Here is a 15,809-nt window from a genome sequence, read left to right as displayed (position 1 = left end):
AGAGATGAGAGTGAATCTGAGATCAAAATGTATATTCGGTAAATCATGTTTGTGTCCCTTAAATATTGCTAAATTAAGTCTGATTGACCATGGGTCTGAGTGTGGTGTGTGGTCAAGGTGTACACGCTCGCATGCGCACGCATGCGCACGCATGCATGCACGCGCACACACGCGCACGCACACACGTGTTAGGTCTTTTTCTTTTGTAGATCTGTGATTTTGGTGGATGATGGTTTTCATGTGAACTATGACCCGGTTCTGAGTTTAGATAGTAAAACTTCTCCCCTAGCCAGCGTTGTTAGATAAGAATTGTTTTGTTTCCGTTGGCCATAACACCCAGCCTCTGTGTTTTTGCCCTTGAAAGTTAGTATTCGCTCTAACAGACTGGTAAACTGCACGTTCTGCCCTGTCACCCGGTTCCACTAACTGATATTCATATCAGGACTATCTCTGCCCCGTGAGATATTTTCTGTATGCAATATTCAGTGACGTCTTGCATTATCTGTCCATTTGTAAACAAATATGTTTTTTTGACCTTGTTGTTCAACACATTTTCCGGTGTATTGATTACGGTATGCTATATTAACCATGTTCAATCTGAACATGGAGAGAGATCGTTGTGAAACGCTGTCCGGATGGCATGTCTTCTTCTCTCCCGAAACAATGGTGAATATATCTGATTGAACCTCCCTCTAAGTTCTGCTTGTCTGAGTTCTCTTCTTGTGTCTGTCAATTCATTCTAAGGTATTTTGGTTAACTCTGTTATACTCTGACTTTTACTCATTATAGCCTAAAAGGTTTTTACAACCATTTCTGTAAAGTTACAAGCCCTCTGCTTCTATTCTGGTAAAGAGTATTTTATGGTACTTAGATTACTTTCTAAAGTATTTATACAGTTCCGGTGTTCCGGAGCTCTCTCTAGCTCTAGCTCTCAAGCTATCGATCCTATTAATTGTTATTAATTTATACAGTCCTTAGTCTTATCCAGTATATGATGGAAAAATACCCATCAACACGCACACAAGAAAACAGGAACGCAATAGTGCAAATCTGAGCACATTGAGTTGACCTCTTGGGCCTCTGTTGTACATGGAAAAACCTGTTCCTGGGGCAGTGCCAGGAAGAAAGATGAATTCTGAGAGGCGGCTTGATAGTGTCTGCTCTCTAAATGAGCGTGTGTGTGTGTGTGTGTGTGTGTGTGTCATTGTCCCAAGGCCAGACTCATTTAGAAGAGAGGTGCTCTGTGAGATTAGTGGCGGCTGACTGAGTCGCAGAGTGAGGGGAAGCAGTGAGGCACCTCAAAGCACCTCCATGGCCAGATGTCTCTATCCGTCTGCCACCAGACCTGGCTGCAATAGAAAAGCCCTCAATGGCTGCTCTGCCACCACAGGGCTAAGTGGGCCTTGTCACGGCCACAGCCAATTACAAATTACAACATGACTGAAACCACTGTCCATTTATTTGTCCACTTGACAAATCACTTCAATGTGAAACACATAAATGTTGACGTACATAGTAAAATCCTCCGTGTTCGTTTAACTCTGCTAGTGAATGGTCTTTTTTTACACTGAAGAGAGAACAGATATAAGGCAACCGAGAGTCGTCTAAGGTATGTCCAGCAGTGGAACCCTGACAACATGTTTGGTTTCAGAAACACATGAATGCACGCACGCACGCGCACACACACACACACACACACACACACACACACACACACACACACACACACACACACACGTTGGCAAACAAAAACATGCACGTTCACGCAAACACGCGCATACAGGCGGAACTCGGAGGGAGAGTCACTGCGGCTTTGGCATCCCCTCGACCGCTGTTGTTTCAGCTTGCATGCGTTGCAGCCCTGGTTTCATTTCATTTCACTTCACCGCATGGCTCGTTCCCATGCACTGGATGAAACATCTACAAACCCCGCTGACTGTGTGGGTGGCATCATTATTATTCACTTTCTCTTGTTCTGTAAATATATGCTGTGGTATGTGACTCCTAACAACTTCTGAACTTTGAACACAACCAGACACTTTTTCTTTCTTTTCTTTCTCTTTTTTTTTAATCTGCTGAACAAGGTTTCATTGATTCTGTAGATAACAGTGTGGAAGTAGGAGTTGAAATAAATGGAGACACAATTTGCTGCTGGTGTTTAATCTTAAATCCAAATCCGAAAGTTTTATGTGGGCCCGCTTTCATGTATTACCAGCTTATATGTTGAAAGATACAGTATCTCCTACTTTTTTTAACTGGGGAATATCTGCAAATACTGTCCTCCATGGGCAGTATTTATTTAAGATTCAGTGAAGAACCCAAACCATTGGCACCTAATTAGAACACTTTCAAAATATTTATACTTCGTTTTGGCGTTTACGATTACTGCAGTGGCATTATTTAATTGTCATCAGTACAGTACAGTACAGTACAGTACAGTACAGTACAGTACAGTACAGTACAGTACAGTACAGTACAGTACAGTACAGTACAGTACATACGTATGTGTGACTGTATTCTATTCTCACTCCCATGACTCCTGTGAAACCACAAAGCTGTAAAGCTGTTGACATAGGCTGGAATTATTATGATAAGATTATAGTTCCTGGTAGCGTTAGGAAGCTAAGCAGGAAAGGTGTTGAAAGAGGTTTGCGGGTATACATGCCATAGTCATGAATATAATAAGGTTACAATAACACTGCTTGCAGTGCTGATAATGCTATGATCAGTTCGAAAATCTCTCCCTATCAACACTATGTTTCACATTTCACAGGCAATTCATGCCTTTGTTGCTAGCATTCGTTTCTGCCTTTTGAAGTGCTGAGTGTGAAATGTCTGTGGTTCAGTGTTAATGGGCAACCATCGGATTAAGTTTCACTGATCCGGGGTCAGTGACTGGACACGTCCCAACTCAGAGTGTGAATACAGTACAGTATGTATCCGTGAATGTGCGAATCTCTTTCCGGCTAAAGTCAGGCTATTGCTATATCAACAAAAACACTAATGTTAGTAAATGTCCTGATTCCATAGACAAATTCAGAGTTAACTTTTTTCATGCACAATAAATGTACATTTAATTAACATGAACATTTTGTTAAATATAACAGTTAATTAGAGAAATGTGAATATACATTTTGAGATGGAATTGCTGCTATGACTACTTTAGTGCTATTGAAAGAGCAAGCTGTATGATGTTGTTTTTCTCACCTGGGCTACTTTGTTTTGTTATCAATTATTATCATTATTATTATTGTTATTATTATTACTTTGTAATACAAAATCTATATTGTTAACACAGTCTGTGCAGAACATCACAGAAAGAGACAGGAACATACATAATTATTGCTGTTTGCACCTGTATAAGTGAGTAACAAGAAACCTCTCTTAACCCTTGGACTACCAGTCCCAATTTTTTTGTTTGGGTAACAAATTGGCATATTTTTAATTCATCGTTTTAACATACAAGAAAGATCTGGTGGATTGAAGAGATGTTTTCTTTTTTTTCATTAATTGCAAATGTATTCTCTCGAATCGCCACCAGATGGCGGGAAAGCACCATTATGCTGATTTTGGCTAAAATAGACGGATCTTCCTAAGTCACTTCCGGTTCAACGATCAACAACATCCTGTAGTATTTTGACCCTAGTCAATAGCTTGGCTGGTCCGGATTGCTAAGCTAATGCTATATTTTTCATAACTAAGTCAAATTAACCTCAAATCAACCCCAAAAGATCGCAAAATATCAATTTGTTTACAGCGACGCACATAGAGACGGCGCGCGTGCACGATAGCGCACGATCACGTGGATTTCGGCCGTTTTTTGATAAATTACATCCAACATTAGTGATATTAGCGAAAAAATATAAATCTTTGCTCTTTTGACCCCGCGATAACTGATATTGATTGTCATTCCGTTTTTTCCGTTAACGGGAGGTTTAGATTTTTCGATTAATTCCGTTTTTTCCGTGAATTGTAGGCCAAGGGTTAATTGCATATGTATGGACAAAAGCATGCTAGCTGTTTTTCAAGGCTCACCTCTCCTTCCCGCGTCCACGGTCGGCCATTTTGAGGGTACTTGATCTGGGTTTGCCTCTTCTTCTGGCCTCCATCAGCAAATTTACACAACAGTGGCTCTGCAGGGGCTAGAGAGAGAAGGCGAAGAGAAGAGTTAAATGTCAGGTATTCAATAACGGATTAACACTGAAGGATCAATCAGCGCGGTAGGGCAGAGCAATGCTGTCACATCAGCAATGACAAAATATGAAGCAACTGGCCCTGAATCCCTAGCCCCTGCATATATCTATTCCTCCTACATCTTCCAATTAAACAATACCAGAGTTATGACTCCATCTAATGCTCATAACAAGTCTTTGACAAACCAGCTCTGACAAGAAAACAATGCCACTGGCTAAACATCAACGCATCATTCCACTGCCCTTCCATTGGCAACACAATCAGGCTTAGTTAACACGATAAATAACCCAACACAGTATATGACCCCAAGGCTAGTGTGATAGTGGTCTCTCAGCACAATTCCTTTTCTGAACCTGAGAGACTTGATTCCCAATAGGATAATTTAATCCTCCCATACCAAAGTTCACAATGGATTAGATTTGACTACTGCATATCAAGTCTCTTAAAGCCATACCAAGATGTAACATTCATATTTTGTCGATTTGTTATTACTTTGTTTGTCTTTATCGCAGTATTGCTCAAACATGTATACTGCATAGCTGGGGAGGAACTTTGGTGGCTTTTGTTGTCTAGTTTTTGAATTTTAGCATGGAGTTATGGGTATGAGGTTTTTAAAAAGCTGTGCAGCTGCCTCTGATTGGCCTACCGACACTGCCCGTCTTGACTGTCCTCTGAGCTGGATAGCTAATATGGTGGATAGTCTGATGCGAGGTTACTCGGTGGTGGGAAATAATAGTAGTACGGTACAGTATATGATACAAGAGAACAGTAACTTGTAACTTGTAACTCTTTTATCAATTATCTTGGTTTTCAACCATACCTATACCTATCAAATATTTGAGTCACTGCAAACTAGGGGCGCACCCAACACCATGCCAAAATTCATCAAAAGCCAAATCTTGGTGATGTCTCACGAGTTCCTCCCCAGCTAGCAGTGTCCTAGTGACTAAGGATATTTTGGAATGCAACAAGTCTTTGTATTTGTCTGTGGCATGCACTCACAAATAATAGTGTTTAAAGAAGTTGTCAAAGGTTGGTTATTGTGAAAAATATACCAGTGAAAGTTTATATCAAGGCGCACGGGTGGCGCATTGGTAAAGTTCCTGCCCACCACACCGTGTTGCTTTGTCGAGGGTCTGGGAGGGTGATAATATTGTCATTGCACATACTCGGGCTGAGGCCTGTAAGGAGTAGGGAGAAGGCTCAACATCCTCCTGGTAAAGGCTCCTCACTGCCAGGTGAGCCAGTAGGATAAAACAGCAGTGACAACAAACACAACACAACAACATGTGTATGGGCAGGAATCAACTGGCATAGTGACTAAATTGGGGATAAAAAAGGGCATACAAAATCATTGGCTACTCTAAATAAAAACTATAGAAAACTGTAAATCAGTATATTTTTTCTTACTCTAGACTTCAGCTTCCAAGAAAATGACATATTCGCCTCAATAAAAGAGAAAAAGAAAAGGAGAACCTTGTGTGGCCAGATAAAGTGTACAGAGCTTAACGTTTAAACAAAGACATTTGGAATGCACGCTGCGGCCTGGGGGCTTTACAGTACATCTGAGAAATTCCTCTGTTTCTGAGTTTCCACATGGGTTAAGTAGAATGAAAATGATGCCAGCTTGAGGAGTGCCTTGTCATGCTGTTTAATCTTGGTGGCTCTCTGACACACTATAGTGCTGCTGATCTGATATCTCTCTTTCTTGTTTTCTTCCTCCTTCTATATACATTCATTAGTGTACGATGTGTGCACGGAGTGGGACAAATAGCTCATTCAATAAAAAAAAATATTTATTTTATTTTATATTATATATACAGTATATATATTATTTTTTTGAGTGGTGCAACCACTCCAAGGAACAGCAATGTCCGTGTTCACCTATGTGTTCGCCTATGTGTGTCCCTATGTATGTGTTCATGAGCACCAGTATGACTGACTACCAGTAGGGGCGCTGTTGTGCCAGAAACCGAGAGAGAGAGAGAGAGAGAGAGAGAGAGAGAGAGAGATAGTATTAGTGCTGCACTGTTGCCTGCTAATGAGAGAGAGGAGAGGGGGGGAGGGGAGTTGCACCACTCAGTTCACACGGGTGTGGTTTTTTGTATACATTTAGAGTAGAGAATTATATTTACTCCCTTTTCTCCCAATCCTTCCCACACATTTCTGTGTTGCCACTGTAATTGTACCCTATATTGACTCACATGCCAGTGAGGAGCCCCCACTGCAGTGGCGTATCTACAACAAGGCGAGGCCAGGCGGCTGCCTGTCCAAATCCATTTCTACGTGGCCAAAATCCATACTGTACACTGAGAAAAAAAGAGAGGACAAACACCAGACGACGACACACCTTGCCTGCCCAAAATGTAATTCCTGGAAACACTATATATATACTGCCCCACTGGGAGGACGTAGCGCCTCTGTCCTACTACTCCCGTTCAATACTCCCTGCTGACTGGTGCCACCCCTGCTGTAGGAGTCACTAGCACAGCGACAGAGATTGTCCTCCCCGCCCAGCTTCTCTCAACCGAGTGCGAGCCCAATTGTTAATATTGACACTTGGCAAGCTGGATGCACAGCGATGGATACAAATCATTAGACTCTGTGATGGTTGACAGGTACTTTACCCCTCCGCCACCCGTCCTTCAGTGGAGTTAACACGGATCTGTTTCTAAACACAACAAATACATTCTGCTGTTTATGAGGGCATGTGTGCCTGCCCTCCACCCCACTCCCATGCCAATGCACACGCACACGCACACGCACACGCACACGCACACGCACACGCACACGCACACGCACACGCACACGCACACACACACACACACACACACACACACACACACACACACACACACACACTGCTGTGTTTTGATTGAGCAGGCTGACAGACAAAGAGACAGGGTCCAGGGACATAGCAAACAAGCTGACAGCTTGTCAGCTTGTCAGTGATACTTATTTTTCCTCAATTGTTTTCAAAGTTCCGCACAAAAAGCTAGCAGGAATTCCTGTAGATCTAAGATTTGTTTTAAATTTGTCTGTCAGTTACAGAAACGGAGGCATTGATATACAGTGGTGAATTTACAGTAATCAGTTATTTTTGTTTACGTTGACAACTTGCTGAGAGGAAAAATATCCTGCATTGGCACCACAGCAAACTCTCATTTCCCGGCTCAGTTTTTAATTAGGGATGACATAACAGTGCAGTATGGTATCAGTTTAAAGCCAATTTAAAACTGGGTAAAGGAGAAAAGGGTACGAAGTAGGGCATTCGTTTACGAAGAAAGTTTAATTTAATTATGGAGATACAGTATATAGGTTTCTGCTGGACAAGGACGATATTCTCAACTTCCACATCTTTTTGTCATTCAATTATTTTGTATTAGAACCAATGCTTCCATTAAGGTTGTAGTAGACGAGGAAGGTATAAAAGCACAATTGAGCTATCATATCCAGCTATAGCATATATAATGCAGCATTGGATAATCTAATGAACATATGAAGTGATCTCTCTGTCCCATACTGACGTGCACACAGTGCATGTAAGTGGAGAAGACGGACAGTTATAGCCCTGCAGAGGGGTCTTTTGAACTATTGACCCTCAAGAATGGTCAGTATGGTACCTTCTGACTGGGACAGCATCAAATCCTGCATGCCCTTGCTGGCAATATGACAGAAACCATTCACTTCATCCTCTCACACTTACAAGGACGAGGAACCAAAGAAGGATCTCTGATGAGAGGGTCTTGGCCACATCCCTACCAGGACACACCGCTCACAAAGGTTGACCCACAGGCTGCCATCCCTGCCGCTCTGACCTGAGCGTCCCAGGCACTACGTAAAAAGGCTCAGGGGTCCTCCAGACCCACCCTTGCCACCTGCCTGCCACGCTATCCCTCTCCCTCAGAAGACAGACGACCACCAAAGTCTGCCTCTCACTCAAAGCTCAAAAGACCTACGATCTTAGGAAAGTGAATTGCATTGTATCAGTTACCAAATCATGGCTAAAAGACATTATCTATTATCATTTCATTATTATTTGATTTGTTTCTTAGATTCTATTTGAATCCTGCCTGAACTCTTGTTTAATTACTATCCATTTCATGAGTTTGTCTAGCTTATGTGGGATTTAAATAAATGGATTCATTTTGAATAAACCAGACTGTTCATTTGCTCAAGAGTTGATTTACTATAAGGGTTGTCGACACATGCAAAGTGTCAACAATTCCGTAGATTTATTAAGATAAAATAATAACTGATTTAATATTTGTAATTATTGTATTGGTGATTGGTTAAATACAAATTAATCTTGTGCTTATTCCTATAAGCTCATTTCAATGGTGCCCTATTAAATTCAGATTGAACTTCTTCATTTTGAAAACTCATAATTCATTTATGATTAATTATTTCATAATTATGAATTCCTCTGACATAAAATCTACAAGATTAAACCTATTTGATACTACAAGGTGAATCCCCAACTAACATGATGTTGTCAGAGGCACATGTCTTAAAGTGCAGACATATGGTGCATGTCAAAAGCAATAAGGAATTAGCATATTGCCAGAAATGCACAGACATACACAGTGGACACAAACAAACACAGGCACATAAAGGAGCAGCGTCTCCATATCTGAGCTGAGACAGTGAAACAGCTCCAGCCAATAAACTGTCCCAGTGCTGCAGGACAAGAATAATAAAACAATAAGCCAGGTTAAAGGGAAACATGAATGCATGACTGCACACACACACACACACACACACACACACACACACACACACACACACACACACACACACACACACACACACACACACACACACACACACACACACACACACACACACACACACACACACACACACACACACACACATCTGGGGTGATGTGTGTGGCAGTCCAAAGCCACAGAGCCGGGAGGATAAAACTATATTGGATATTTTATGGGCAGAATTTCTGGCTTTTTAGATTTTTCTCTTGTAGTCTCTTTTTTGTTGCCTCAGATGTTTATTTGTTGCTTTTCAGAGGCTGTGCCAGGTGGCCAATACAGAGTTGCAGGACATTTAGAATTGGTCCCCAAACGGTTCCTGAGGAATTGCTGATATATATTTTTTGTAATCTTCTTTTTTCTTTCGATTTCGTATGAAGCTACCAGCTGGTCTATGCGTAGAGCAATTCACCGGCAAAGAATGGAGAAAGCTGCTAAAAAGCCGCCATTACAAAGATAGTAGCAATCCATTAGGAAGACAGGACTGAACTGAAATGGAGTGAGAGACAGAGAATGAAGCCCCATTTACACTTACATCATATGATGGTGTCCCAAGCTGGAAACAGCCGATCTACTACTTACATCATATGATGGTGTCCCAAGCTGGAAACAGCCCATCTACAGTCCCATCTAAGTGTGAGCTTGTTGATCTGCTATTTTCGGCGCATACATTCATTTAAATTAAAACAATACAAATGCACAGGGAAAAGTAATAACAAGAAATTTAGACAGATCGAGGCACAACGATTCTACCTTGCTTAATGTAAGTCGCTCTGGATTAAGAGCGTCTGCTAAATGCCTAAATTGTAAATTGTAAATTGTACCTTACAGCCATTAGTATACAGATTAAAATCTACCGTTAGTGCACACTGCGCATTCAATATTCATTGACTGCCATTGAAGAATATAGTCATCATTTCAATCCAAGGCACACACCGACATTGATGTATCTTTTGTCATGTGGTGTTTTCAGTGGTTTACATGTGAGTCAACCCAGATCTTCAGAGGAAGAATACAGCCAGAAATGACATCATCACAACATTTCCAAACTGTTTGAGCGTAATAATAAAGGATTTTTACAAATATTATTTTCTCTGCTTTCTGTTGTTGGGACAGAGTTTTTGGTTAGTAAAAACGCTCAAAAACGCTGGCAAGGGCCAGACAATGTTTTAACTGTTAATGAGTTAATGAGGTAAAGAGATACAGGGACACACCCAGTATACAGTAAATGGACTGCATTCATATATACAGGGTCTAGCACTTTTCCTATAGTCTCTAACCCCTCAAATGCACTTTGCAATGTACATCGCATTCATTCATTCACAAACAAAATAATGGTTGAGCACCCATTACAAATTACACGTTACAATTCGGTAAACATTCACTCACCCACAACGGAGGCATTCACACAAAGCACCAACCTGCGGGTGCAGTTATGCCTGATCTATACATGGCGCATTGCGTCGTGCACCCACAATAGCTGGTCTACAAGCTCACAGTTTGATGTGTTAAATGAGCTTGTAGATCTGTTATTTTCATGAGTTTCGCAACCGGGGAGACCGCAACATTTCTCTTTAGGGTCTCAACCGTGCTCCCGTTTGGTGATTTGCTCAAGGACACTTTGACACGGAGTCAATGGAAATGTGTTGAAAATGATTAATATATTCGGATGGTTAGCTCAACCGTCTGGGCACCTAGGCTGCTAAACCAGCCTGACGGCGTGCCGCAGGTTCGACTCCTGATCTCGACGGCCTTTGCAGCGTGTCTTCCCCCCATCTCTCTCCCCATTTCCTGTCAGTCTACTTTCAACCTATCAATAAAGGCAGAAAAAGCAAAAAAAATATCTTAGAGAAAATGATTAATATATAGACCCACACCTGCACTCACATGAAGTAAAAAATAAAAACTGAATGCAACTGAAATTAAGAGTTTACATAGTACACATGCATGCCTAAACTTTCCTTAATGATGGTTTCAGTATTTATTTATGATGTATTTTCTCTATTGTAGAGGTCCATTTGTATTGGAGGTGGGGAAGGGGCTCGGGGTCGCGAGACATGGCCAAAGCATTTCCGGGGGTCCCCAGCCAAAAACGTTGAGAACCCCTGCCTTAATCCACCCCGATTGAAGGTTTTCTTGCAGGACCCGCAGGTCACAAGTCAACAAGACACATTTCTCAATAGAATACATAACATTATGAATTAAAATGAGACCAGATGGGAAAATGAGAAGTCGTTCATATAATTGAGATGCAGTATGGGAAAATTGAAATTTAGCCCCGGGAATAAAGCAAATATATGAGGAATTGTTAATGGGGGAGTGTCTTTGTCTGCTTGACATTCAGCATCAAAGAGGGAAATATTTTTTCGTGAGAGGGAATTCCATCATGTCTCGTCATGTAGGCTAAGTGCTCAAGACTCCTCATCCTGTAGAAATGACAGTTTAGCTCCATTTGGTTCCGATTCAAGAAGGATTACTTCAGTTTAGGATAAGTGCCCTCAAAATGACTCTTACTAACACCTATCCTCAGAGGGCTCTTTTTGTCGTGCTTGTGACCTCTTTCAATTTACCCACCATTTACCGAAGCATCAAACTGAAATCTGTTCCCATTTATGAAACCATTGAGCCATTTCTGCCAATGAATAGGGAACAAATGGCTGGTGACCGAGGACATTAGTAGATACTATACATCAGGCCCCTGATCAGGCTCCTTTAAAAGCCTCCTGATTATTATTGAAACAATTGGATATTGATGGGCCTCGTCTGAGCCAACTCTCTCCATTGTTGTTCTCCGTCTGTCCCTCTATTAGTCGAGAACAAAGTGCTATTAAAAAGCATACCATATAATTGCGACAGTAGGTCGCAGTTTACTAGGAAAACCTGAACGAGGCGTCCGTCACGCCTCCATATATGGCCAATACAGACTTCATTCCAAATGTTGATCTGACCTCATCAAACCCTGTACACTCAAGACACGCTCGTCGCTCCATATATGGCCAGTAAAGAATTCATTCCATATGTTGATCTGACCTCATCAAACCCTTAGATCTCCATATATGGAGCTGACCTGTTCTGACATCAAACCTCATCAAACCCTGTAGGTGATACATGTATATATATATGGTGCTGACTCAGTACACCACAACACTGACGTCATCAGTCACACTTGCAAATGAACCAAGTTAATTGGTACAACACATATCCTCTATATGTGGAGCTGACTATCATCACCTGGATCTCCATCACAACACTGACCTCATCAAACCGTGGATAGCCATACATGGAAAAGACTGGATCATCAACTAGTTCTGCATAATATGGAACGGGCCAGCAACTCTACATCTGACCTCACGGACACCAGATTAATAGTTTAACTCTAGCTCTGGTCCATAACTTTAATGTGTTTCATTTAAAGAAATGTTACTCTCGACTTGCGGGGCTCGCATGAATGCATACCAGCCTCTCGTCTTTAGCGTAAATAATAAGAAAGGTGAGTTGTGTCATTAGAAAGCCTACTTTCGTGGACGCACTCTGAGCCCTCCACCACACGTATAAACGGTACTTTTTTTTTCACAGTGGAAACAAAATCCCCTTTTGGCCAAAAAGTACTGTTTATGTGTGTGGGGGGCTCAAAGTGCTTCCACTAAGGAAAGTAGGCTTTCCCACCTTTGTTTTGGTGAGTAGCAAAAACATTATTTTTATTTATGCTAAAGACGAGAGGCTGGTCTGCATTCATGCGAGCCCTGGAAGTCGAGAGTAACATAGCTCTAAATGCAAAGCATTAGAGCTCTATGGACCAGAGCTACTTTAACTCCTGCTTCTGTGCCGTATTAAGAGCTCTGTTGTTTCAGCATGACCTCAGGGTGTCTTACTGGTGTATATACAGTAAGACAGTGTATTTACACATGCGCTTGCGCGCGTGCGCACTCTCTCTCTCTCTCACACACACACACACACACACACACACACACGGAAATAGAGCAATCGAGGAAGAAAAGAGACAAAGAGCGGTGAGGGAGGAGTATATGGTTGCAGAGAATAGACGGAAAATGAACAGAAAGAGCGTGTAAAGTCGAGATGAGAGAAGGGAAGAGTGTGAGAGAGAGTGATGTGAGTGCAAGCAAAGAAATAAAAGATAATTCCCTATTCTATTCCACAGTAGTTCTCTAGTTGACTGAATGCAGTAGATTAGGGCTCTGTGGTTTTGTTTGTGCTGTGTCCTGTAAAAACACATCAGATACAATTGTTTGTAAATTAATTCCTATGGTGAATGAATAACAATGGGAATTATTGGGCTGCATGAATATAAAAGAGGCTTATCAAGCAATGTGCATGTGTGTGTGTGTGTGCCCACGTGTGCGTACATGTGTGCGTGCACATGTGTGTATGAAAAGCATTGCAATCAAAACATTGCAAAGGTCTTTTATTAACGAGTAAAAGGGGAGAATAGAAATACAAAGTGAAATAGAACATGAAAACCCAACTCAGAATATAAGCAATTGGTGTTATGAAGACTCAGCAGTCTTATTTGTACAGTTGTGAAAGTCTTGCTCACTTGCAAATCCAAGATTGTCTTAAACTGAGTAGAAGGAATTCTGTTTTGAGTGCATTTCTACTGTAGTTAGTGAAACAACCCAACTGAAGAGAAATTTGACGTTAGTTTCCATCTAAAGAAAGAAATAAAAAGGAGGCAAACCAGACATGGTTGGTTGATCTGCAGATAAATCTATTAAGCCCAGATCCATTTGTTTCCAATCGGCTTTCTATATTAGAAGCTGACAAATTGAATTGGCCATCAAAACAAATTCTGCGTGAGATTTATACTAGCAGGGCTTGGCTTGGTGTGATGGGGTCGTGGTAAAACGACCATAGACGCCAGTTGTAAGCTGAATGATTCCCTTGAACTGTGCTGATGCTGGCTCTATCTAACAGCATTGGGGGTTGGGGGCATGTGTTATGAATGCAAAAGATAACAGAAGTATGACACATAGAATGTGAGCATTCATCACTCTCGAAGATAGGAAAATCATAGTTCACAGCGGGAGACTGCCTCAGTGTTGTAATATTCATGCGATTATGCAGGCTAGTAATATACGATTGTCACAGTAAGCCCCCCAACACAAATACGTGTTCTAAACTATTCGTCAGAAAAACGCACATGGAATTAGGCTATAGTATTAACATTTTTGTCTTTAGAAAAAGTAGTAGCAGCCATACTACAAATATTTCATCTCTGAGGCTGTGGATCTACTCTTTAATACCGGTGGAACTAAGGGTTCTTTTTGGTTCCACTTGCACTTTACTCTTTACTGTGGGGAAATCTCAGTGACAATCCATGTATGTTCAAGATATTGTGCACACTCTTAATTGCAATGGTTGTGCCAATACATTTGTAACAACTGTATGTACCACCCATATGAGACATCTACAGTCTAGTCTACATATCCATTCTGCATGATACAGATCTATGCAATAGACAGGAAGCGCTGGATCAATGTAGTTCCTGTTAATGAATGCTGATGGGAGCTGTAGTCATGTGATCAATACAGACATAAATCTGCAGCGTAGATGGTGAAATATGACTGTGGTCTATCCATACATCAGCATGGTTGGATAGGTCGTGGAATTAATCACACACATCCACTCACCCACGCACGCACCCATGTGAACGCACGCACGCACGTGCACGCACACACACACACACACGCTTGCGCGAGTATATACACATATACAGGGCTGTGTTTCACCATTCATTATGCAAAAACGTAATTTCTTGAAAATAAATCTTGAGAAATCTAAGAAATTCCATGAATTAGCCTAGAAAACAAAATGAATGTTTAATAAGTAGTGAAAATTGTATAGATTGGAGATCTGCAATTTTTGGGAACCACTGAACAATGCCACAGACGAAAAACAGTCTAAGTCCACACTATTGGTTCAGGACAACGAGGCCTTTTCGTGGAGGGGTCAGAATGAAATTTGGACTTAGACTGTTTTTCGTCTGTGGTACTTATTTTGACTATAATAGCATCCTCTATCCAGGTGTATATTCACATAACCTGCCACATAATTAGCTCATTAACATGCTTGCTCACTATAACAGGACGCCAAGCATTTAACCACATGAATCCTAGCATCCCTTGGTGCATGTAACTGTTGTAAACTCTAAGTACTGGACCCTCATCTGGTTTGACAGACAGGTAGTCTGTGCCGGCTGGGTGGTGTGTGACAATCCGGTTGAAGTATACCTTGGTACGGCGGCGGCGGTCGACGGGCCCGGGAGAACAACGAGACAGTGTCACACTAAAGGTTCACAAAGTTTATTACACACATACTGGAAATATATAGAGCTGGATCCTAATGAAGTGACACAACACTTGAGACATAACAACCGCTAACTGCAGCAAGCTGACCTTGCTGTCTGAGATGTCTCCAGTAGCTAACTATAAAGTATGCTACAGTTCAGTCAGTACACAATACATTATCAAGTACACTGTTCTCTCACGTACAAGTACACAGCCATGGGCGATCAGATTACAACAGTAACAATAGAATAATATTTGGGGGAAACAGGCAAACATTCACAGAAAAGACCTCCAAGTGATGTCACGCGTTGTGAGTACAGTACAGACCCCTGGGTGAACCAGGCCAAAGAAAAAATATTTTTGCACAACTTGTGCCAAACTTAAATGCTTAAAATAATATCTGATAAATAAGCGTAAAGCTGGATAAAGTTGCTCTGTTATCTCTCTTCTCATAGCCTGTTCACTTTAGTGTTCCTGCCTTCAGTCTTTTGTTTGACAAAGGAACAATCAACTGGCTATTGGACATATGCCAGACATTTTG

The 15,809-nt window shown here is 41.4% G+C and overlaps 1 protein-coding gene across 1 annotated transcript in view; it reads right to left on the bottom strand.

Annotated features, from left to right (window-relative positions):
* The window catches only part of rbms3 (RNA binding motif, single stranded interacting protein), a 152,268-nt gene that overhangs the window by 27,801 nt on the left and 108,658 nt on the right, over positions 1–15,809 (bottom strand). The window contains exon 7 of the mRNA XM_083761134.1: positions 4,036–4,142. Coding sequence (XP_083617260.1) covers positions 4,036–4,142 — 107 coding nt within the window. The remainder of the gene's footprint in view (positions 1–4,035; positions 4,143–15,809) is intronic.

This window comes from Protomyctophum parallelum, assembly GCF_964188405.1.
Source record: "Protomyctophum parallelum genome assembly, chromosome: 3".
Lineage (NCBI taxonomy): Eukaryota > Metazoa > Chordata > Actinopteri > Myctophiformes > Myctophidae > Protomyctophum > Protomyctophum parallelum.
The sequence above is the reverse complement of the archived record's forward strand: the minus strand, read 5'-3'. Positions and strand labels throughout refer to the sequence as shown.